We start from the raw sequence: 24,203 nt of genomic DNA, 5'->3' as shown, positions 1-24,203 counted from the left end.
GTCTAAATGCCAGTTTTTGCTTTGAGAAGCTGTGTACTTAATGCCCGGACACATCTTCAGATAAAAGCTGACATCCAGACAATGTAATATAAGCTAAACAAACATTAGACACAAACTAGCAGCTAGGTAAATAGCAATAGGATTGTTTTGCTTGTGTGCACACGTACCTACACACCCACATGTAAAGATCAAGTGACAGATCAGGTTCCTAAACAATACATACCAGGTAAAGCTATACAGCATTAGTTATTTTAGGCATATATAACTAAAATGCAATATGTAAAATGAATGAGTTTTTCAACAGTTATTTTGTTAAAAGTTTTTAAAGGTGTCAGCTACCCTTATAAAAAAAAAAAGCCAAGCAGGGTAGAGAATAAAAAAAGTCTACTCACCCCCACTTCTCCTTCCTATTACTACCTGGCTCCCCTGTTGTCTGCAAGGGTAATGCTTTGGTCAAGGTGGGTCAGTAGGTGAGTGTAAGTATTTTTTTTTAATTTATAAAATAAAAATATATTTTTTAAAAACATTTTTAATCAAATAGGAGTGAACAACTGCTTTAACCCATGTGTATGGTTGTGCTTCTTCATATAATTACCGTTCTTTTGTTCAAAAATGTGTCTATGAGAAACCTGGCGTAGACATTAAATTCTTCTTAAAGGGAACCTCTCACCAGATCAAAATTGTGCAATTATTATTATCAACAAATACAAGAACAACATTAAAAAATGTGTTGCATACACTCTCGGGGCGGCGGGGGTGCTTTTTGGTCCCTTGGTGCAGGTATTTAAAGATATTTAAACCCCAATGTGTATTTTTTGTACTAATTGTGTGGTTTGTCCTAAAGAAGGAGTCTGTCCGACTCAGAAACGCATTGAAATAAACGGCATGAACTTCATCTTCCCATTTCAATTGGATTTCTTTCTCAAGAAAGGCTGGTCACAGCCGAAACGTTTCCACACCGTATGGGCTAATAAAGTCCACTTTTTTCATCAATTATTGGAGTGCTGCCTCGTTTTTTCTTTTTTATTATTTATACAAATGGATATTTGTTCAGAGGGCCCTGTACCCTGAATACATTTATATGGTGCTGTTCCATTTTTTTCTAGATAGATTCGTGAAAAGATAGATATCTATGAGATGTACCCTGAATCCCCTATGTGCAGTAATAACTTATTTTATTTAACTCATTTATTTAGCGCCATTAATTCCACTGCGCTTTACAGACATGATCATCACTGTCCCCATTGGGGCTCACAATCTAAATTCCCTATCAGTATGTCTTTGGGAGGAAACCGGAGGAAACCCACGCAAACACGGGGAGAACATACAAACTCCTTGCAGATGTTGTCCTTAGTGGGATTTGAACCCAGGACCCCAGCGCTGTGAGGCTAACCACTGAGCCACCGTGCCGCCCTGATCTCCTGTATATGTATTATAAAGACGACTGAGTCTCCTCACATACAGTTATAATGGCCACAAAGTCCCCTCACATACAGTTATAAAGACCCCGAGTCCCTTCACATATAGTTATAATGGCCCCAAAGTCCCATCACATACAGTAATAAAGGTCCCTGAGTCCCCACACATACAGTTATAATGACCTCAAAGTCCCCTCACATGCAGTTTTAAAGACCCCTGAGTACCCTCATATAGTTTTAATGGCCTCAAAATCCCCTCACATACAGTTATAAAGGTCCCTGAGTCCCCTCACATACAGTTATAATGGCCTCAAAGTTCCCTCACATACAGTAATAAAGGTCCCTGAGTCCCCTCACTTACAGTTATAATGGCCCCAAAGTCCCCTCACATAGTTATAAAGACTCCCAAGTCCCCTCACATACAGTTATAAAGACCCCTAAGTCCCCTCACATATAGTTTTAATGGCCCCAAAGTCCCCTCACATGCAGTAATAAACATCCGAGTCCACTCACATACAGTTATAATGGCCCCTGAGTTCTCCCCTCTTATAGCAATAAAAGGTAGATAGAAAGATGGATAGATATTTAGATATTTTCATGCTGTATACACAAGTTTGACATTTTGCATTCTCACAGGTCCTTTTTCTGGCATTCTTACCACAATATCCAGGTGCATTGTGTTAATAAATGGAAATTTATGGAAATCCCACTCACCTATTGCTTTTTTTTCTGAAACTTTGCAGATTGTAGAGTTTGCTGTGATATTTTTTCCACCGATTCCAAAAATATAAAAGAACGTGTGTTATAACAATACAATTTCCAGCAATATGGTTTGTATTTTTCCAATGCCTAATTTTAATGATATTTTTTCTTATTTCACAGGGGTGAAAAGGCTCGCTTATGCCTCAGAATATTGAAGTACGGTAGTCACTTCTAGGTAAGCGAAAAACAAGGTCCATCGTGGTATATGATTATTCTGGAGTTGTAGATGTAACTTACTGGAGCGCTTTCATGGAATTCATCTAAGCCTTAAAAGATATTTGCATCTTGGTAAGTGATGGCACATCATTAGTATATACCCTCACTAAGGGTCCAACCTCTGTGACCCCCACCAATCCTGGGAATGATGGGGTTACAGTGCTGCATCACCATCACAATTTTTCTTCTGCTCAGCGGTGTCCCCGGCCACCTCCTATAGGGCAGTGAATGAGACCGCCGGTGGATCTTTCCACAGCTGGATGTTCAGGAGCGCCGTTGTGCAGGAAAAAAAAAACTTTGATGGTGATGCATCTTTCAAACTGTGCTACTACATTCATAGGATCTGTGGGATTCTCAATGACTGGAACCCCAATAAGAGTTATTCCTATAGGAGTGATGACCAAGCATGCACAGTGCTTACAAGCTCTTCTCTGTCGAGTTTGTAAGCACTGCCCTGAAATTGGCCATGATTGCTGGAGTATGCTGTTAGCACTTGATCCTTGCCAGCTTCAGTATTAGGCCACGATCACACATTCAGTATTTGGTCAGTATTTTACATCAGTATTTTTAAGCCAAAACCAGGAGTGGGTGAAAAACACAGAAATGGTGACGGAGTTCTATTGTACTTTTCCTCTGATTGTTTCACTCCTTATTTTGGCTTACAAATACTGATGTAAAATACTGATCGAATATTGACTGTGTGAACTTGACCTTACTGTGCTCGTCTGATACTGCAGAGGCAAAGGCTACATTGCAGAGGGCACATTTTTGGCCACTGGCGCAATTCAGCCGGAACTGGTTCAAACTGACAATCAAGCAGGAACGCAACATCCCCTGGGCAAGAAGGAATAATAATAATAATCTTTATATAGCGCAGACATATTCCGCAGCGCTTTACAGTTTCACAGATTCAAACACAACAGTCATAAGTAACAACGTTAACAATACAATAATTAAAGCAAAATAAGACGACCCTGCTCATGAGAGCTTACAGTCTACAATGAGTTGGGGGAGACACAGAGTACAGGTGTGTATTTACAATGGTATATTTACAATAATGGTCCAGCCGTCTTGAGGGAGTGGGGGATGGATGGAGATAGTGAATGGGCTACACACGCACACTTACACATAGAATGACTGTGATTAGGGAACGTGATAGGCCGTTCGGAACAAATGTGTTTTGAGGGAGCGCCTAAAACTGTGCAAATTGTGGATGGTCCTAATTTCCTGAGGTAGAGCATTCCAGAGGATTGGCACAGCGCGGGAGAAGTCTTGGAGTCGGGAGTGGGAGGTACAGATTAGTGCAGAGGTTAGTCGAAAGTTGTTTACAGAGCGCAGCGATCCGCTAGGCCAATAGACAGAAATGAGGGAGGAGATGTAGGGGGGTGCCGCACTGTGGAGAGCTTTGTGGGTGAGAACAAGTACTTTGAATTGGATCTTGTAGTGAATCAGCAGCCAATCTAAGCACTGGCGAAGAGCGGACGTGTCCGAGTACTGATTAGCCAGATGGATGACCCTGACTGCTGCATTAAGGAAGCTAGGGAGTGATGAAGGTCTAGAAATAAATGGCTACCCTGTGCTATCACTTACTGGGATGAGTCCGCCCTTTTTTGTGTCATTGTCACATTATTTTGATGCCACGGCATCTAGATATAGCGAACAGGAATGTATGGAATTGTTCCTTCCGCTGTGCATAGCATTCCTGGACGCACAGACAACGTATTGACTCAGCAGATGCGTAAATTGTCCTTTTTGCCTGTATAATATTGTTGCTGTTTCTTGGTAACACATGCAGATGTAGCGAGCACATTCCTGGGCAGGGCTGTGGCAGTGATTCACGGTGCTGCTATTTACCAGTTGACTGCACTGACCGCTTACACAATGTTCTCGCCGAGTTGGTGGAAATCGTCACGTAGTTTCAGTTTTAATCTTGTTTGCTAGTGTTTCTCCCCCTGTCCTCCTTTTCCTGGACTGTCGTCATCAGTTGGAAATCCTCATTCCGCTGTTTGCAAATTTTATCCCATTTACTTTAACCCTTTCTGCTTCAGTCATTTTGTAACTTACTAAAAAATGAAGTTCTCGTACATGAAATGTCCAATACCATTAGTAATTTACATTTTGCCGCCCCGGAGAGAAATCTCTGCATCTCGCCCCAAGGCAAAAGCCGCCCTAGGTGAGACTGTATACAGTAAGTAAGTGATCGTGCACACGACCGTAAAAATCAGATGAGTTCTATCCATTCTTTTGTCAGACAACACTCATCCTCATGTTATTTTATGGTGCTGTGTACATGTCTGATTTTTTTTCCCCCAAAAAAATCGCAGCATGCATGAGTTGCTTCCGGTTCAAAGAATCACAGAATGTTGGAAGGAACCTCCAGGTCATCGTGTCCAACCCCCTGCTCAATGCAGGATTCACTAAACCATCTCAGACAGATGTCTGTCCAGCCTCTGTTTGAAGACTTCCATTGAAGGAGAGCTCACCACCTCTTATGGCAGCCTGTTCCACTCATTGATTACCCTCACTGTCAAAACGTTTTTTCTAATATCTAATCTGTATCTTCTCCCTTTCAGTTTCATCCCAGTGCTTCTCGTGTTTCCATGTGCAAATTAGTAAAATGATTATCCCTCTACACTGTGACTTCTGTGATTATCGGATCGTTCTCGTTCATTCATGTCTATGGGCTTGTGGAAAAAATCAGACTGCGCTCGGTAGACATTCGAGCATGTCTGATTTTCATGGTCACACTGAATGGAGAAGATGGAGATTATTTTTTTTTTTTTAATTTCATGAAATTATTTTATTTTTTGATCATGGGAACGGCCATCTCTCCTGTGCTGCTATTAGCAGCATTTTCATGGATCTTAGAAAGTTTGGATGTGACTCATTGACAGTATAATGTACAGAGAGGGCAGCGAGGGTCTGTCAAGCCTGCGTCAGGACAGGAGGGCACAGGTCCGGGCCCTTTGACTGCCAGCAGCAGTACTCTAAATTAGTACATTATGATATCAATGCAGCCGAAGACAGGCAAATAGACTGGGGAAAATCAAGGGTTTGGAAGCCACTTACTGTACATAAACTTTTGTGGAAATAAAAAAATCCCCTAATAAAGGGGTTTGCAAAGTTTCATAACTTTCTCAGCCAGCATGGAAAGAGTCCTTCACCCTCTCAGCACCAAAGGAAACCAAATCCATTTAAAATAGGACATGAATCACACAAATCTCTAAAGAAGACATGTTATTCATTACCCAGTGTGACTGTCTAACTCCAAATCTTCCAGGTGGACGTGACACTCTCATGGCACAAAAGCAAATTGGGAATGGGCCACATTGGCTGAACAGTGGGAGTGTACAAGGTTTTCCATGGGTCAAGTTGGTCCTGAAGAATTACCGGTATTGATTAGACAAGGGTGTAGAGAAGGGCCACTGAAAAAAGTTTACTTGTGAGCCACTGACTGTGAGTAGCCTACAAAAGGAAAATGTGGTTGCCAATGGTGTGTGAGAAGTTTTATGCCCAACACGGCACTTTTGTCCCCGTTACAAAATGGAGCATCAGGTTGGATACCCTACTTACACTCCATTGATTGCCTATGGGGCTGCCAGACAGAGTCAAGTGCAGCACTCTGGGGCACCATAGGAAATTAATGGAGCAGCTGTCAGACAATAAAAGTTTCCCACTCTGCTGATCGATGCAGGTCCTAGTGGTTGGATCCCCACCGATCGATACGTTATCACCGATCCATGGCATAACTTGTTTTCACCAGACAACGCCCTTAAAAAAAAAAGTGTGTGAATAGTTCAGCAGAGTAGTAGGTGACCTGGAACCACTGAGAGTCAGATCAACCTTTTGATGCCCTCATTATTATGGTTCAACCCACTAGTACTAGTATTAAAATAAAACATAACTTTAGGAAGCCATTGGGGAAAAATAAGTAACTCCTTTACATCTCGCCTTGACTTGCTGCATTTTGCAAAGTACATGGTAGGCATTTTTAGACATTTTAGAATAGTAATAAGAATTCATCATAGTGATTAATAAAGTAGTCACTACCAATACTCATGGTACACGATCCGATGCCTGAGGCAAAAGAAAGTAGAGGAAATTTATTAAAAATAAATACACTTAAACTTCATTTAAAGGAATTATGTTTTAATGATACCACAGAGCGTTCACTTTCCATATTTCTTACATAAGTTCTTTGCAGAGTCACAGCTAACTTTACATTACATTTAGAGGAAGGTAAATGTGTGATAATCGTTGCACTGCTCTTAGCACTATTCATACGTAGAGCAGCATCCTTCATGTCTATGACGGTCCAGCTATGATTGGATTACACTGGAAAAAGAGAAGAAACAAATCCAGCCATCAAGGGGCAAAAGAATTTGTAATAGTCGTCTACTGACTATTAATGATAGATGTGGCAGATTAAGCAGGTAGTGCGAGATCAAAGTGTCTCGAAACCCAAGGTAAAGACGTGTTGCATCTTCTATAGTTTTGGCTCCTACAATACAATCAAGGGATAAAGAAACATAATGCAGACTGTTCCTGATGTTAGGTATAGAAATTGAAAATATTTGTATGGGTTGAGGGATATCCTTACACTTTATAAGAATCTGTAATATTTTGGGGCAGCACGATGGCTCAGTGGTTAGCACTGTATGTTGCCTCACTGGTTAGTACCGTTGCCTTGCAGCGCTGGAATGCAAATACCACCAAGGACAACATCGGCAAGGAGTTCTCCCCGTGCTTGTGTGGATTTCCTCCGGGTTCTCCAGTTACCTCCCACACCCCAAAGACATACTGCTAGGGAATGTAGATTGTGAGCCCCATTGGGGACAGTGATGATAATGTATGTAAAGCGCTGTGGAATATGATGGTGCTACATAAGTGAGTAAGTAAAATAAATAAGAAGGAAAATCTATGGGCACATTTCCACCTAGAGTTTTAATTACATAGGGTGCAAAGGTAGAGGAAGCATACTGCATCCTATGATTCCCATTATTTAAAAAAAGAAAAGCATACAAAATAGTAATGAAAAGGGATGTCCAGCCAGAAAAAAATAGACATAAATTATCTGAATAAAACAGAAAAAAATGTACTTCTATTACGCCAGTTGCCCCTCTCCGCTTTAGTCTGTGGTCGTACTGGCTTCACTTTCAGTGTTTTCTGTGTCTCCATATGACACTTATTTTCATAGATCAGCCAGCCCCCTTCTTTGCTATAGTCAGTGATTAAACAGACAGGCTGTTGGCTTAGCTTTTAAAATTTAGCAGTCAGACCCCTTCACACAATGTTACGGTCTAAGGGCCCCGTCACACATAGCGACTCACCAGCGATCCCGACAACGATATCAACTTGTCAGGATCGCTGGTGTGTCGCTACATGATCGCTGGTGAGCTGTCAAACAGCTTCACCAGCGATCAGCACCAGCGACGCTGTGTACGCTAGTTACCAGCGCGCTGATGCAGGGAGCTGGTAACTAAGGTACACATCGGGTTTCTAAGCACCGTGCGCTGCTTAGAAACCTGTCATTTACCTTGGTTACCAGCGCACTGATCGCTGGTCGTTGCTCTCCCGCCAGCCACACACAGCGATGCGTGCTGGCCAGCGGGAGACCAACGACCCAAAAAAAGGGGGGCCGGTCACTGATAGCTGTCACACACAGCAATCTTGCTGTTGAGATCGCTGTTGCGTCACAAAACTTGGAGGAAATGGGAACATCATTTGAAGCGTTTAAGGCACCTCTCATTGAGCAAAAATGTTCAGCTGCCAGCTATCTAAAGTCCGTCAATCCACTTGTGCTTCTATGTAAGGGTACGAGCAGGAACGTGGGATGCAGTGACGGGACGCAGGCAGAGCAAGGGTTAACAGGTTTATTTACAGGGGAATACTCCAGGCAGGGAAATAAATAGTTAAACAGTCAGGAGATAAAGGGTTAGTCAGGGGAGACAAACCGGTACATTAAAGGCAAAGGATATATTAACGGTTCAGATGGCGGCAGTCCTTAAACTGCAGCTCCTACTGCGAACTCAATTGCGCTGCAACGGCTAGCATGGTGTCCTCTCTAGTGGGGTCAGGTAGACGATAATACCCCCTCTTCTGGTAACAGTGGTCGGTCTCCGGTACCTTCCACTGGGCCTTCTCCATATACTGCTATGGCTATTAAAGACACAGGCCACAGACCGGTACAAGCCCAACGTGGTTTCTTAACTGTGTAAACTGATGTAGTGAGGTCACAAAGGTCAGGACAACTATTCTGTATCCATGTCAGGGTGCGAGTGTCAGTCCTGTGTGGTTTCTCTTAGGCAGCGCGTGTGCGCTACTCACGGTCAGGTTGTGTATGGCACCTGGTACTCTCTGGCTGTCACTGGACACACACCACATGTCCCACTCTCCTTGGTCACCGCTGTTGGCGGCGGGCGACGCTGGTCTGCCTGGCGCTGGTACTCCCGGCCGGAGCACTCCTCTCTTGGTCTGCGGTGACACCCGGCTCAGCTCCGCTCTGGGTGCACGGCTCTGCACAGCTCTCACTGCTGGCATGGCTCTGCTCCTCTGACACAGCTCTCCCTGCTGACACAGCTCTGCTCTGCTGGCATGGCTCTGCTCTGCAGGCGACGGGGCTCCTTCTATATGGCCTGTCGCCACACCGAGACATTCTGATGGGGAAGCAGAGGACGCTGCTCACCGCTATGTGCGCTGCCTTCTGCACTGCTCTGCACCGGCGCCATCCTGGCTCTTTCGGTGTGCTTTCTACTTTTATCTGCCAGCTGCTGCGCGCCCTTTTCTGGCTCTCCCCGCCCCCTCCTGTCAGCAGGAAACTCTGTCTCTTTCAGACTTCTCTCATGCAGCAGAGGGAGGTCCGCCCCACTCAGTCTTCCCCCCCCCGGGAACAGCGGATGCAGCCCTTCTAGATCCAGACCCGGCATGCAGGTACCCGAGGTCCGGTCTATCTCCTTACAGCTACATCGTGATAATTTAAAGGGGGGCTGTTCTTCACTTATTATGACCCCCTTACACGAGTACGGAGCTAGAAAAGTCTCTTTTTTATGAGTACATTGATTAGATAAAGAAAACAAGGAAAGACCCCTTTATTGATGAGACCTGAGTTTAATAATGACTTAGTGTAGAATTTAATTGAAACTGTCCAAGTGCTCTTTCTGTAATAATTTCCTCCGATGGACCCACGATGCACCAGTCCGTCACTGGTAATGGATAAAGATGTAACCATTAGCTTCTCTACATTAGGACATCTAATAGGAGCCCTCAATTATAAGGATCAGTCTGATGGCATATAACCTTTATGGTACAAAGCATCTAGGGAAAGATAATGCTCTACCTCCTTCATAAAATAGAGGAATTTCTAGAAGACATTTCAAGTATGCATGTCGCGTGAGGTGCAATTTTCCTCCTTCTAATTGCAGCCTGTCTTTATCTGCTGATCGGTAGATTCTAATAAAAAGACCTCTAGTCTGACTTGTTTTACATTGATACCATAAAATAACCATTGCCATCGAACGGCAATTAAAATACACAGGCAGGCAATTATTTCTCACTGGGTTGATGTTAGTCAGTTAATATTCTTTATCGGCTTTCTGGAAAATTGATCAAATACCAGAGTTTTCCATTTATGACCTTTCATTACATCATTCCCCAAACATATTCACTTTAAAACTTTAAAGTTTATTATGACTGAAAGCAAAACATTCGAAAAGCTATAACCTTTCTCTGCTGCAGAGGATAAGTAAGAGTCAGTTCTCACAAATGGGTAGGTTTTGCATACAACATAGTGACCTTCAACAAGGATTTTGTCAATTACCCAGCCTTTCTACAGTCTTGTGATAAAATATGCAGTATGCCTTAGTTTAATACATATACTTCTTGCAAACCTGCAAAATATTCACATGTAGAGCCAAAACATGGAATTAAAATGCTTCACTAATGCAGTCCCCTTCTGCCCATAAGTCATATGCCAACCCAGCCTTAGGGAGGTGTGTAATCAGTTACACTTTCATCTTTGCCTAAACATTTTTGCTACTAACTTTTTGGACACATCTCCAACCTGTGCAGAAACATCTCACTCTGCTGCTATCATACAGGTACTGCCCTAAAAATAATAGTAACACAAAGATAGTGTCCCAAACAGTAATACTGCCTACTTTGTGCAACACATAGTAATAGTAGCCCCTAAATGCTGCCACACAATAATAGTGTCCACATTTGGCCTTACGCAATAAAAAAGCCTCTTTGTGCTCCACACAATAGTGCCTTCTCTATGCTACATGTTTGGTGCCCATGAAACACTAAAGGTGCCTACTTGAGGCTCCTTACACATTAATAGCTCACAGTGGAAAATGTCCCTCTAAACAGTAGTCATGCCCCCGTAGTCCTATCTATATACATAGCAACTGCCTGCATGGGAGGGTGTTGAAGCTGCCTACCCTCCTGGGTGGACCTCAGCCTACTTTTTTCTAATACTGAGGTTTATGCTTAAACATTGCAGATGTAAAGTAGTCAGACATCAGCTCTCTTCAGGCCATGTCTCCATATATGACTCACGCCATATGTCAGCACAATTCTCTGAGGCCATCGTTCTCCGGTCCACTGCATGCAACTTGTTATACACGTCTCTGACTACTCTCCCATTAGCATATGTGGGACATTTTCAGGTATGCTTCTATTTAGGCAGTGTGGGGCAGCCCTCAACTGGATTCCTGATGTCTTTCTCACAGGCTTCCAAGGACAACTACTCGATCTTCACAAACATGACACTTCACCACCTTGGCATCAGCAGCACTCAAGTGGGCTCTTATCCCAAATGGTGGTGGCAAAATTTTCCTTTGTGGAATAATCACAACCAACAGCTCATAGGCAAAATCCCTTCTTGGCCACACATGCGTGTCATACCCTATGGCATACTGTCTCCATCACTTTAGCCAGCCACTGCAGGCCTCATAACGCACTTCAAGTAGCCAATACATTCTTTCAAGTGTGGCTGATCCGACTGTTGCATCCATGACCAACCCTGAGCAGAGAGAAGAACTTGCTAAAGTTCACTTGCTCTCATGGCCCTCACTGATTCTGCATGCTTTCCTTCACTATACAATACATACCCCAATGTAACATTCAGTTGTCCAGGGCCTCCCATTTCCAACTCAATGATGCCACCCGGGGTGTATGGCCAAGCTACCAGTCTACATGCGCATCCTATCCTTTTTTTCCTTGTTCCCATAAATCACCTTCCAGAGGACTCAAAAAGGCACACAGTTGAATATAACAGCAAATCAATAGTGAGGTGGTAGTCTGGCGTAAAGCATCATAGTATCCAAGTGTATTGACATCTCGATAACACAGTTGATGTCAAGAGTGGTCCTCAACCAGGGATTTGGTGCAGGGGCAGACACAGAAAGAATAGGGCCCCTGTACAGAACTGGATATTGACCCTTTGCAATCCAATAGTTTATAATAATGTACCTCCTTAATGTGTCTGTGAGAGAATTTGCTTGCTGCTTTTGGAGGTTGAAGTGGGTCCCTTTTTGGGTCCCTGTTCAGCTGTACAGGTAGCATTAATGGTATGTCCACCCCTGATTTCAGGCCATCTCCGCAACCAAGGAGGCAGGCGAGGTACCACAAATAAACAGGTCAAAAGATGGCTGGTGAAGAGGCACGGGATAACCAGCAGAGTCTATGGGTCATCAAAGTAGCAGCAGTTTTGCTAATTTATAGACAGAAGACAAGTCAAATCAGGTCACTAAAAACTAGCTACATAGGAAAAAGGTCTCTATCATTGACACCCGTACTGATATTTGTAAAGGGTTTTAAAAAAAATCACTGCCAGCCAGCTTAACCTTTAATGAGACTTGCTGGAAAAAATTTGCTTAAAGCCCTTTACTTTTGATTGAAAATGTGAAAAATGCTTTTTAATAACTTTCTTGAATTCTGTGCTGAGATAAAATAACTTGAACGCTTCCGACTCTGGTTCCCCAAATTTTCCAAAGCTCCAAATTAAAGGGAACCTGTCAGGTTTTAATCATGTATGCTTTCCTTACTAAATGAAGTAAAACAATAGAAAGAGGATGGCGCTTTGTGTGATAAATTTTGACAAATTAGTATTTAAAGCAGAGATTATCGTTGTTAGAAACGTATCCCACCCTTTTACAAGGTAAAGGCAACAGTAGTGTCTGCTAATGCTTGGCACCTCCTAGCATGCTTTCCTTTCTCCAAAAGCGTTCCAAACTGTTCACCAAGAATAGGATTTGTTTTCTGCTAAATACAGTTGTGTGTAAAAGTGTTTGCCCTCTTCCTGATTTCCTATTCTTTTCATGTTTGTCACATTTAAATGTTTCAGTTCACCAAACAAATTTAAATATAAGACAAAGATAACACAAGTAAACACAAAATGCAGTTTTTACATGAAAGTCTTTATTATTAAAGGAAAAAGAAATCCAAACCTACAGGGCCCTGTATGAAAAAGTGATTGCCCTTTCCTCTATAAATATAAATTAACTGTGGGTTTATTACATCTTTGGGAGGCTGAGTTCAAATTCCCTAGCCACATCCAGGCATGATTACTGTCACACCTGTTCTCAATCAAGAAATCAATTAAATAGGACCTGCCTGACAAAGTGAAGTAAGCTAGACATCATACCACGATCCAAAGAAATTCTGGAACAAATAAGAAGCAAAGTAATTGAGATCTATCCGTCTGGAAAAGGTTACAAAGACATTTCTAAAGCCTTGGGACTCCAGTAAATCACAGTGAGAGCCATTATCCACAAATGGTGAAAACATGGAACAGTGGTGAACCTTCCCAGGAGGCTGGCCAAAATTACCCCAAGAGCACAACGACAACTCATCAAAGAGGTCATAAAAGACCCCCACAATAACATCCAAATAACTACAGGCCTCACTTGCCTTGGTCAAGGTCAGTGTTCATGACTACGCCATAAGAAAGAGACTGGGCAAAAATGGCCTGCATGTCAGAATGCCAAGAACTGTTGAGCAATAAGGACTCATCTCAGTTTTGCCAGAAAACATCTTGATGATCCCCAAGACTTTTGGGAGAACATTCTGCGGACTGACGAGAGAAAAGTTTAACTTTTTGGAAGGTATATGTCCCATTACATCTGGTGTAGAAGTAACACAGCAATTCAGAAAAGGAACATCATACTAACAGTAAAATATGGTGGTGGTAGTGTGATTGTATGGGGCTGTTTTGCAGCTTCAGGACCTGGAAGACTTGCTGTGGTAAATGGAACCACGAATTCTGAAGGAGAATGTCTACCAAAAAATCCTGAAGGAGAATGTCCAACCATCTGTTTGAGACCTCAATGTGAAGTGCACTTGGGTTATGCAGCAGGACAATGATCCAAAACATACCAGCATGTCCACCTCTGAATGGTTTAAGAAAAGCAAAATTAAGACTTTGGAGTGGCCTAGTCAGTCCTAATCTTAATCCGATTGAGATGCTGTGGCATGACCTTAAAAAGGTGGTTCTGACTCGGAAACCCTCCAATGTGGCTGAATTACAAAAATGTAAAAATGAGTGGGGCCAATATTTCTCCAAAGCGTTGTAAAAGACTCATTGTCAGTTATTGCAAACACTTGACCGCAGTTGTTATTGCTAAGGGTGACCCAACCAGTTATTAGGTTTAGGGAGCAATCACTTTTTAACACAGGGCCCTGTAAGTTTGGATTTCTTTTTCCCTTAATAATAAAGAACTTCAGTTAAAAACTGCATTTTGTGATATGTGTTATCTTTGTCTAATATTTACATTTGTTTGGTGATTTGAAACATTTAAGTGTGACAAACATGCAACAATGTGGGAAATCAGGAAGGAGCAAACACTTTTTCACCCAACTGTATGTATCTTGCTACCTTACTGGAAGAGCGACAACAAGGAGAAAATGAAGTTATATTATCGCTTAGGGCACTTGTTTCTCATCATCGAGATGGTGCAGGAGGCTGTAACAGTTACTGCTTACTATACATGCAGAGGGCTTGCTGAAATCATCATCCTCCCTCCTTCACCTTGACTGACAGCCTATTCTGCACAAATATGCTGCACACACATGCTGCAGAGCAGGCTGTCAGTCAAGGTGCAGGGGGAGTGACAACAGCTTTCTTATAGTATATTGAGCAGTGGCAGTAACAGCTGGAAGTGAGCAGCTGCAGAGAGAACATAACTTAATTTTCTCCCTGCAAACACTTTTTTCAGTAAGCCAGACAGACATGATTAAAACACTATTTACCTTAAGATTAGCACTGTATCTGAAGGTGAATGGCTTTTTGTAGCTGATAGGTTCCCTTTATTGTCTAAAGTCAGCCAAACATGTCGGTAAGAGGTGCACCAATCTCACAGTGTGGCCACAACCTCAGTATAGCTCATAGGTTGGCTCTGGCTGGGGATTCCTCTCCATGGCAGCACAAGAAGCGTGGACACAACAGATTCCTCGGATATAGGTCACGTTCACACATCCAGTATTTGGTCAGTATTTTCCATCAGTATTTGTAAGCCAAAACCAGGAGTGGAAGAATAAGAGGAAAAGAATAAAAAAAACACGTCACCACTTCTATATTTATCACCCACTCCTGGTTTTGGCTTACAAAAACTGATGGGAAATAGTGACCAAATACTGAATGTGTGACCGTAGCCATAAGCCTAGGTCACACATCCTCAAGGCAAGGAAAGTAGTCTCCATATCAATATTTATTTTCAGCATTGAAGTGCCATGCTCCACGTTATATATTTTCTTTATACTGTGTCTAAATAATGTGATATTTACACTCTGTAAGTATTGAAGCATTGACTCAATAAGAGCTGAATCACTTCCCTGTATATTATTTATACCGCTGGTTACAAGTTGTGAACCACGGAGATACATCAATATTTTATAAACTACCCCAGAGACGCATCAAAGGCAGCACAGCGTTGGCGGCGCGGCGCATCTGAAAACTATATGGTACAACCCCATAGATCTTTATTGTTTTCCCTTTAATGTTTTCCAAACAAAACTTATTTTCTGCAGGTTATGGCAGGTACAATGAGAGCTATTATTATGGTATGTCACCAGCAAAATGTGGGAGGGAGGGATAGAGGTGCATGTATTTTGGGTGAGCACTTAACTATTATCAAGTAGCACTAGAAAATGAATCATTTAAGTACAACTTGAGCAAAAACGAACTACCTACTGCATATCCATCTCATGCCACCGAGGAGGTCCAAACAGAGAGTTCTGAACAGCATATTCCTTTACAGTTTTCCATCAAGCCAATTAACCTGGAGTAAACTGGAGATCACACAAGCAAACGCAGAGGAAATCTGCATAACCAAATAAAAGTAGCCCCGATTAAGTAGATATTCCATATTATTGAATATTATGCCATGTCTGTAGGGTATACTGCGCCACATTCTGATTTTTAACCCCTGGGACGCTGGCATTAGAGAGGCCACTTATCTTGCTTTGGTAACAATAATGCCTTTCCGATGAGCGTTGTCAAAAGTTCTATCTACTCGGTGGCACAGAGAATGGGACCAACAAGGTCTGGATTGCCTCTCATCAAAGACTCTATGGCAGCCACAGCTTTGTCTCTATGGCATTTATGCCCATGGTCATAGGCATTTCCTGTGTTGGAGCTTCTGTCCAGCTATTCCCAAAGGCTATGGAATGATGTTTTATTTAAAAAAAATGAATTTAGAGGCACACTGTTGGAATAGTAAGGCACCAGAGAAGTTGATTATTTGGAGTTTATATGGAGACATAATACAAGACTACTCTCCCACTTCTCTTTCTACTCTGGTTAGACCTGTTTGTGCTCTCCTATGAAGGGAGTAGTACACACAATTGTAGGAAATCTTCAGTTTCTTGGCAAATTCTCGCATGGAATAGCCTTCATTTCTAAGAACAAGAATAGACTGTCGAGTTTCACATGAAAGTTCTTTTTTTCTGGCCATTTTCAGAGTTTAATGGAACCAACAAATGTAATGCTCCAGATTCTCAACTAGCTCAAAGGAAGGTCAGGTTTATAGCTTCTCTAATTAGCCAAACTGTTTTCAGCTGATCTAACATACTTGCACAAGGGTTTTCAAGGGTATTCTTACCATCCTTTAACCTTCTCACACAGTTAGCAAACACAATGTACCATAAGAACACTGGAGTGATGGTTGTTGGAAATGGGCCTCTATACACCTATGAAGATATTGCATTACACACCAGACATTTGCAGCTAGAATAGTCATTTGCCACATTAACAATGTATAGAGTGTATTTCTGAATCATTTAATGTTAACTTCATTGGAAAAAAACTGTGCTTTTCTTTCAAAAATAAGGAAATTTCTAAGTGACCCTAAACTTTTGAACGGTAGTGTAAGTATGCACTAAAATTAACTATGAAACCATACTACCACCATTCTTGCCAACAGACCTAACTTAGCCAGGATTAATGCTGCTCAAAAATAGTGGAGCTGATTATTATTATTATTATTATTTATTATTATTATTGTGCCATTTATTCCATGGCACTTTACATGTGAAAAGGGTTATACAAAATAAAAAACAAGTACAATAATTTTAAGCAATACAAGTCATGACTGGTATAGGAAGAGAGAGGATCCTGCCCGCGATGGCTCACAATCTACAAGGTATGGGTGAGGATACAGTAGGTGAGGGCAGAGCTGGACATGCAGTGGTTTGGTGGATCGGTGGTTACTTAAGGTTGTAGGCTTGTCGGAAGAGGTAGGTCTTCAGGTTCCTTTTGAGGGTTTCTATGGTAGGCGAGAGTCTGATATGTTGGGGTAGAGAGTTCCATAGTAGGGGGATGCATGGGAGAAAGCTTGTATGCGATTGTGGAAAGAGGAGATAAGAAGGTTATGTGCAGGTAAGTACTGGGAGACTAGGTCACAGTTGTAGGAGGAGACAGGTTGTGGATGGCTCTGTATGCCATGGTTAGGGTTTTGAACTGGAGTCTTTTGGTAATGGTAATCCAGTGAAGGGATTGACAGAGAAGAGAGGATGGGGAATAGCGGGGAGACAGGTGGATTAGCCGGGAAGCAGAGTTTAGGATAGATTGGAGGGGCACGAGAGTGTTAGAGGGGAGGCCACAGAGCAGAAGGTTGCAGTAGTCAAGGCGGGAGTTGATGAGGGCATGTACAAGAGTTTTTGCAGATTCTAGGTTGAGGAATGTGCGGATCCGGGAAATATTTTTGGGTTGAAGTCGGCAGGAAGTGGAAAGGGCTTGGATATGTGGTTTGAAGGAGAGATCAGAGTCAAGGATTACCCCGAAGCTTTTGGGACTGAGGAGAGTGAGCAGCTATTTACTTTAATGTATAGGTCTTTTGCAAGAGTCGAGTGAGATGTTGGAAAGATGATGAATTCTGGTTTGTCCATGTTAAGTTTTGGAAATCTAGCAGAGAAGAAGGATGAAATAGCGGACAGACAATCTGGAATTTTGGTTAATAGGGACGTGATATCTGGTCCAGAGAGAGAGATCAGTGTGTCATCAGCATAGAAATGATACTGCAAGCCGTGAGATTCTACGAGCTGTCCCAGGCCGAAGATGTAAATGGAGAAGAGCAGAGGCCCTAGGACTGAACCTTGCGGGACACCGACAGATAGGGGGTGAGGTGAGGAGGCGGTGTGCGAGTGGGAGACACTGAATGTCCAGTCTGTTAGATATGACGCAATGCAAGATAGGGCCGAGTCTGTGATACCAAGAGATGAGAGGGTCTGTAGTAATAGGGAGTGGTCCACTGTGTGAAAGGCAGAGCATAGGTCCAGGAAGGAGAGGAGAGTGTAGCGTCGCTTGGCTTTGGCAATCAGTAGGTTATTGGTGACTTTGCAACCCAGGCAACATTCTTGTAACATGGGGGTTGTGTAGTTCTTTAGTTGGGCATTGCTTTATTGTCTCAATTTTGGCTACTGAAGTATGAATAACACCTGTTCACATCAGCTAACTTACTAAGGTTTTCCACTTTTTTTTCTGCACTGCAAGAAAGTAAAAGCAAAAAGCAGCAATCGTTATGAACCTGATGTACAAACCTGCAGGATCTCGAATACAAAGACCATAGTGCTAATGCTAATCTTAGGCTGAACCTGAACCTCTTCGTTTTTAGTTTACGTGAAAAGCAAGTACAAATTGGCAGTGGAGTTGGGTTCCCACCGACACATTCCAGCTGGTGTGGAGTAAACATGAGAACCAAGGTTCGCTGCCAGTCCTAACACAAACAGGATGTGTAATGCTCCGAGACCTCAGTAAGAATAGTGAACACTTATAAACAGGAAGAGCACTGCACGTTACACAGAGTGCCCTCAGCCACTGCGAAAACTCACAATAACCACACTGGGAGGCCGGGGCTGCCATTTAATATACTAACATCAGTTCTTTTTTATTTGTTATATGATACACTTGAAAAAGTTTGATTGCACTTTTTTAAGTGGAGAAGATTACAAGATTAATGACAATATGTACATAAATGGAATTCAGTGGAAAACGTCAGATTAGAGCTTTTATGATAGGTGACGCTCAGGACTAAAGAACTACTTGAAAGGAAATTAAAATATAAATATTATATATTGTCGGGGTCCTGGGATACACACTGACAGTAAAGGGCCCCTATGTAGCACGTGTATCTGGGCCCCTCCACCATAATGTCCCACTAACTTAAACAAAAATATGCACATCTTAATGTATACACATGACAGAGGAACTTTGCCTAGCGTCCTACTTTTTCCTTTGCCCCCTTCAATAACGACAGACACTGAAGGCTTGGATGAAATGGCTACAGCAGTTTTTATTAAATAACATTGACAGTATTAATACTCATAATATATTAACAATTGCAGAGGGTCTTTGGAAGCTCAACAAATAAAATCCTTGCAGCATCATCTACTCTTCTTTGCCCCCAACTGCATTGCCCTGATTGGGGACCCTCCTGCTGGATGGTGTCCCATAATTTGTCCCTCTGAGACCTTCAAAGAGTAGGAATTTTTTTTTCACCTCTTAAAGGGGATATGACCCTACCAAAACAGATCCCCTCCCCCTTTTCTCATACCACTAATTGACTTTCCAAAGCCTCATTCCTGCCAGTTATCGTGATATAGTGCTTACCGGGCAGCCGAACAATACCCACATTTCGACTTTTAAATCTCCCGTACTGCTAGAATTCAATCAATCTTTGATAAGGTAGAGTGGACGTCGATCCTCTAACGGGCTGGCCTTGCACTGCCCAGGCAAACCTATTCACCCGGCTCCTTTAACCAATCAGTTAGAAACACACAATCCCACATTCCCCTTATCTACCCCCAACTTTTCTGTGTGGGCCCTGCCTACTTCCTCCCTTATAGCCACACACATATACAGTCATGGCCAAAAGTATAGGCACCCCTGCAATTCTGTCAGATAATACTCAGTTTCTTCCTGAAAATGATTGCAAACACAAATTCTTTGGTATTATTATCTTCATTTAATTTTTCTTAAATGAAAAAAACACAAAAGAGAATGAAGCAAAAAGCAAAACATTGATCATTTCACACAAAACTCCAAAAATGGGCCAGACAAAAGTATTGGCACCCTCAGCCTAATACTTGGTGGCACAACCTTTAGCCAAAATAACTGCGACCAACCACTTCCAGTAACCATCAATGAGTTTCTTACAATGCTCTGCTGGAATTTTAGACCATTCTTCTTTGGCAAACTGCTCCAGGTCCCTGATATTTGAAGGGTGCCTTCTCCAAACTGCCATTTTTAGATCTCTCCACAGGTGTTCTATGGGATTCAGGTCTGGACTCATTGCTGGCCACCTTAGAAGTCTCTAGTGCTTTCTCTCAAACCATTTTCTAGTGCTTTTTGAAGTGTGTTTTGGGTCATTGCCCTGCTGGAAGACCCATGACCTCTGAGGGAGACCCAGCTTTCTCACACTGGGCCCTACATTATGCTGCAAAATTTGTTGGTAGTCTTCAGAGTTCATAAAGCCATGCACACGGTCAAGCAGTCCAGTGCCAGAGGCAGCAAAGCAACCCCAAAACATCAGGGAACCTCCGCCATGTTTGACTGTATGGACCGTGTTCTTTTCTTTGAATGCCTCTTTTTTTCTCCTGTAAACTCTATGTTGATGCCTTTGCCCAAAAAGCTCTACTTTTGTCTCATCTAACCAGAGAACATTCTTCCAAAACGTTTTAGGCTTTTTCAGGTAAGTTTTGGCAAACTCCAGCCTGGCTTTTTTATGTCTCTGGGGTCTTCCTGGGTCTCCTACCATACAGTCCCTTTTCATTCAGACGCCGACGGATAGTACGGGTTGACACTGTTGTGCCCTCGGACTGCAGGGCAACTTGAACTTGTTTGGATGTTAGTGGAGGTTCTTTATCTAACATCCGCACAATCTTGCGTTGAAATCTCTTGTCAATTTTTCTTTTCCGTCCACATCTAGGGAGGTTAGCCACAGTGCCATGGGCTTTAAACTTCTTGATGACACTGCGCACAGTAGACACAGGAACATTCAGGTCTTTGAAGATGGACTTGTAGCCTTGAGATTGCTCATGCTTCCTCACAATTTGGTTTCTCAAGTCCTCAGACAGTTCTTTGGTCGTCTTTCTTTTCTCCATGCTCAATGTGGTACACACAAGGACACAGGACAGAGGTTGAGTCAACTTTAATCCATGTCAACTGGCTGCAAGTGTGATTTAGTTATTGCCAACACCTGTTAGGTGCCACAGGTAAGTTACAGGTGCTGTTAATTACACAAATTAGAGAAGCATCACATGATTTTTCGAACAGTGCCAATACTTTTGTCCACCCTCTTTTTTATGTTTGGTGTGGAATTATATCCAGTTTTGGCTTTAGGACAATTCTTTTTGTGTTTTTTCATTTAAGACAAATTAAATGAAGATAATAATACCAAAGAATTTGTGTTTGCAATCATTTTCAGGAAGAAACTGAGTATTATCTGACAGAATTGCAGGGGTGTCAGTACTTTTGGCCACAACTGTCTACATAATACACATATGCACACAAAAATACTGTATATAAAATACACATACACATCCCACATGGCAAGTTTATGATGTACTTATTCAGACGGTCAGAAGAATTTTTATTTTTCACCTTTAAGAGGTCAATGATGTAACAGCCATAACCTATTTATATGTATATATAGTAATATATGCATATATACTGCTCAATAAAATAAAGGGAACACTATTCCATTTGCAACAGGCTGTTTGTGTTATCTTTATTTCTTTGAGCAGTATATTACTGCATTAAGTCTTGGTTTTTGCCATACTAACTGTAAGATTTGTTTTACGTAATTTTACCATACACATATGTAAGCTGTACACGCGGATTAATTTTTTGCTATGGATACAATTGAAAAATAAAGTACAATTTAAAAAAAACAAACTCCAAATGGAGGTAGAGCATATATTACCATATATGTGGCAGGCAGAGAATGATTGTCCACTGTGCTGGATGTTGACTCCCGTGCAGTCTGTGATCTATTAGTATACCCAAGTCTTTTTCACACTTGCTGTTGCTTGGTTCTATTCCTCCCATTCTGTAGATGTAATTTTACCATGTATGTGGCAGGTAGAGAATTATTGTCCACTGTGCGGGCTGTTTTTTAACATTAGCAGGAAACAGACCAACATTTAGGAAAATATATTAGTTACATCTTGTTAGTTAAAGCAAGACATATTTTTGTGGGATTTTTTTGCCCAGGTGTCTCCAACCAACCTTGGATCTAAAATGGTGATAAAATTCAAATATATAGAAATATGAGTCTGCTTGCAATTCTCTAGATAATATTGTCATATTTGGGATCTATATGTAAATTCTAAATATGTAATTGTAAAATGAATTTCTCATCTCTATCTGTATCACAAACTTCTATGAATTCCATAAATGTTGATATATTTCTTTTTTTTATAACTCAGGGTGAAGCTTGCCTTATCAGATGAATAATTGGAATATCCTTTAGAAATGACTACGTGACTCCATTTCTTTGCATTCCGTGCCTATTGACTTCTTAGCCAGCACAGAAACTTTCAGGAATCGGGATTCCAGATTTTCAGCGCTTATTATGGAGTCGATAAATGTTTTCTTTCAAAGGATCTATGAGATGATACAAGATAAACATGAGCAAGGGATTTACAACACCATCTGCCTGGGGGTATTGCTCGCCCTACCGGTACTTGTGTTACTCATCACTAGCATTATTTGTTGTCACTTTTGCTGTTGTCGGACCAGAAAAAGTAACACGCTGAAACCTCCGCCGGGCAAAAAGAAGAAGAAGAAAAACGAAGAAGAGGATTTGTGGATACCAAGTCCACAGGCCAAGTCCATCATGCTGGAAAAAGTGCCTTCATTTTCTGTATAGCTGGGGATGAATTGGGACTGTGGTTGGCTTTTCTGCTGGAGCGAAATGCAAAGTGAACATCAACTATTTTGCTACGAGCTATATCAACCTGCTGCATGAGGATGGACAATATCCACCAGTTTTATCCATCCAGGACTCGGTTGACAAAATGTCATACACATTTCCTTTATTATGCCATAAACAAGAAAGGATGGAGTATTGGCTGGAATATTACGGAGTTGTAACAAATACTCAGGCTAGATAAACCCCATCATTCCCCGGAGTGATGGGAGTTTGGGGAAAGTCCAAGGAAAGTTTCCACTGGACAGTACAAATCTCAATGAATATCTATAGGGTGGTGCAGAGGTCGAGTCCTCATGCACACCTGCCACTCTGCCACATGGTAGGTGGGGGATTCTGTTACAAATTTTGAATTTGAGCTCTGAAGCTTCAACTTAATTTCACATGTCATTAGAGAATTACCTATTGTTTAAATCAGCGTTTTTTTATGTTAAATGCTTTTATTTTTTTTCATATCATTATAAATAATAAAAATGTTTACTATTTCCACATAGACACTAAGCCTAACTAAGAATTCCAATTACTGTTGGACATATAAACATTAGCAGCAATAGACTGACCCGGACTCTGTTTTTTTAGTCCTGTAGTATAATCTGAGCATCATCTAATGTGGGATAAAGTCATTATGACGAGAGGGGGAGAAGATAAGCTGTGACCACTGGTATTATTTGAAGTTTGTGGGACAATGTAAAATCTCTAACTTTCCCCTACCTGTTACTGGTCCTCTCACATGTGCCATAGGGATCTTTTAGGCCCACAGGTCCAAGGTTTCACCACAACTGATCCACCTGCTATAGCTATTCCCCTGACTGTTACATTATATTGTGCACTGTGGATCTTCTGTTAGCTACTGTATATAGAGCTATTATTTGCCATTGTAATTCTATCTGTGATGATAATGAGACTGCTGAAAATTCTTCTGTACAGAACAGAAGCATGTGTTTAGCATTAGGCCTAGTGGCCAATGTAAAAATTGCAAGACTTCAGATTTTTAATATACTGTACATGGTGATATGGAAAAGTGAAAAAAACAAAGCATTCTCCGAAATTTGTAAAAAATATATTTATCATAAAAACCTGATTTAAACAATAGGTCAATTTTTTATGTCACATTTCTTTTACGCCCCTGCACAAAAAGGATAGCACTTAATCAACTTGTATTGGTCCATAAATATATGGTTTGTATTATATTCTTAACAGTGATGAGCGAACGTGCTCGGATAAGGTGCTCAGGTGCTAATCGAGTGTTTTCGGCGTGCTCAAAAAATATGTTCGAGTTCCCGTAGCTCCATGTCTCACGATTGATCAACAGCCGCAACACATGCAGGGATTGCCTGTTTGTTAGACAGCCGGAACCCACGTTGATAAGGAAAAAATGGCA

The 24,203-nt window shown here is 41.7% G+C and overlaps 1 protein-coding gene across 1 annotated transcript in view; it reads left to right on the top strand.

Annotated features, from left to right (window-relative positions):
- KIAA0040 (KIAA0040 ortholog) overlaps window positions 1-23,914 on the top strand; it is a 60,961-nt gene extending 37,047 nt beyond the window's left edge. The window contains exons 2-3 of the mRNA XM_073563743.1: window positions 2,301-2,355; window positions 22,320-23,914. Coding sequence (XP_073419844.1) covers window positions 22,466-22,762 — 297 coding nt within the window. The 5' untranslated portion in view covers window positions 2,301-2,355; window positions 22,320-22,465 and the 3' untranslated portion in view covers window positions 22,763-23,914. The remainder of the gene's footprint in view (window positions 1-2,300; window positions 2,356-22,319) is intronic.
- Window positions 23,915-24,203: the final 289 nt, after the last annotated feature.

Source organism: Dendrobates tinctorius, unplaced genomic scaffold (genome assembly GCF_039654945.1).
Source record: "Dendrobates tinctorius isolate UK_male_01 unplaced genomic scaffold, ASM3965494v1 ptg000396l, whole genome shotgun sequence".
Classification (NCBI taxonomy): domain Eukaryota; kingdom Metazoa; phylum Chordata; class Amphibia; order Anura; family Dendrobatidae; genus Dendrobates; species Dendrobates tinctorius.
This window is presented reverse-complemented; position numbering and strand designations above follow the sequence as displayed.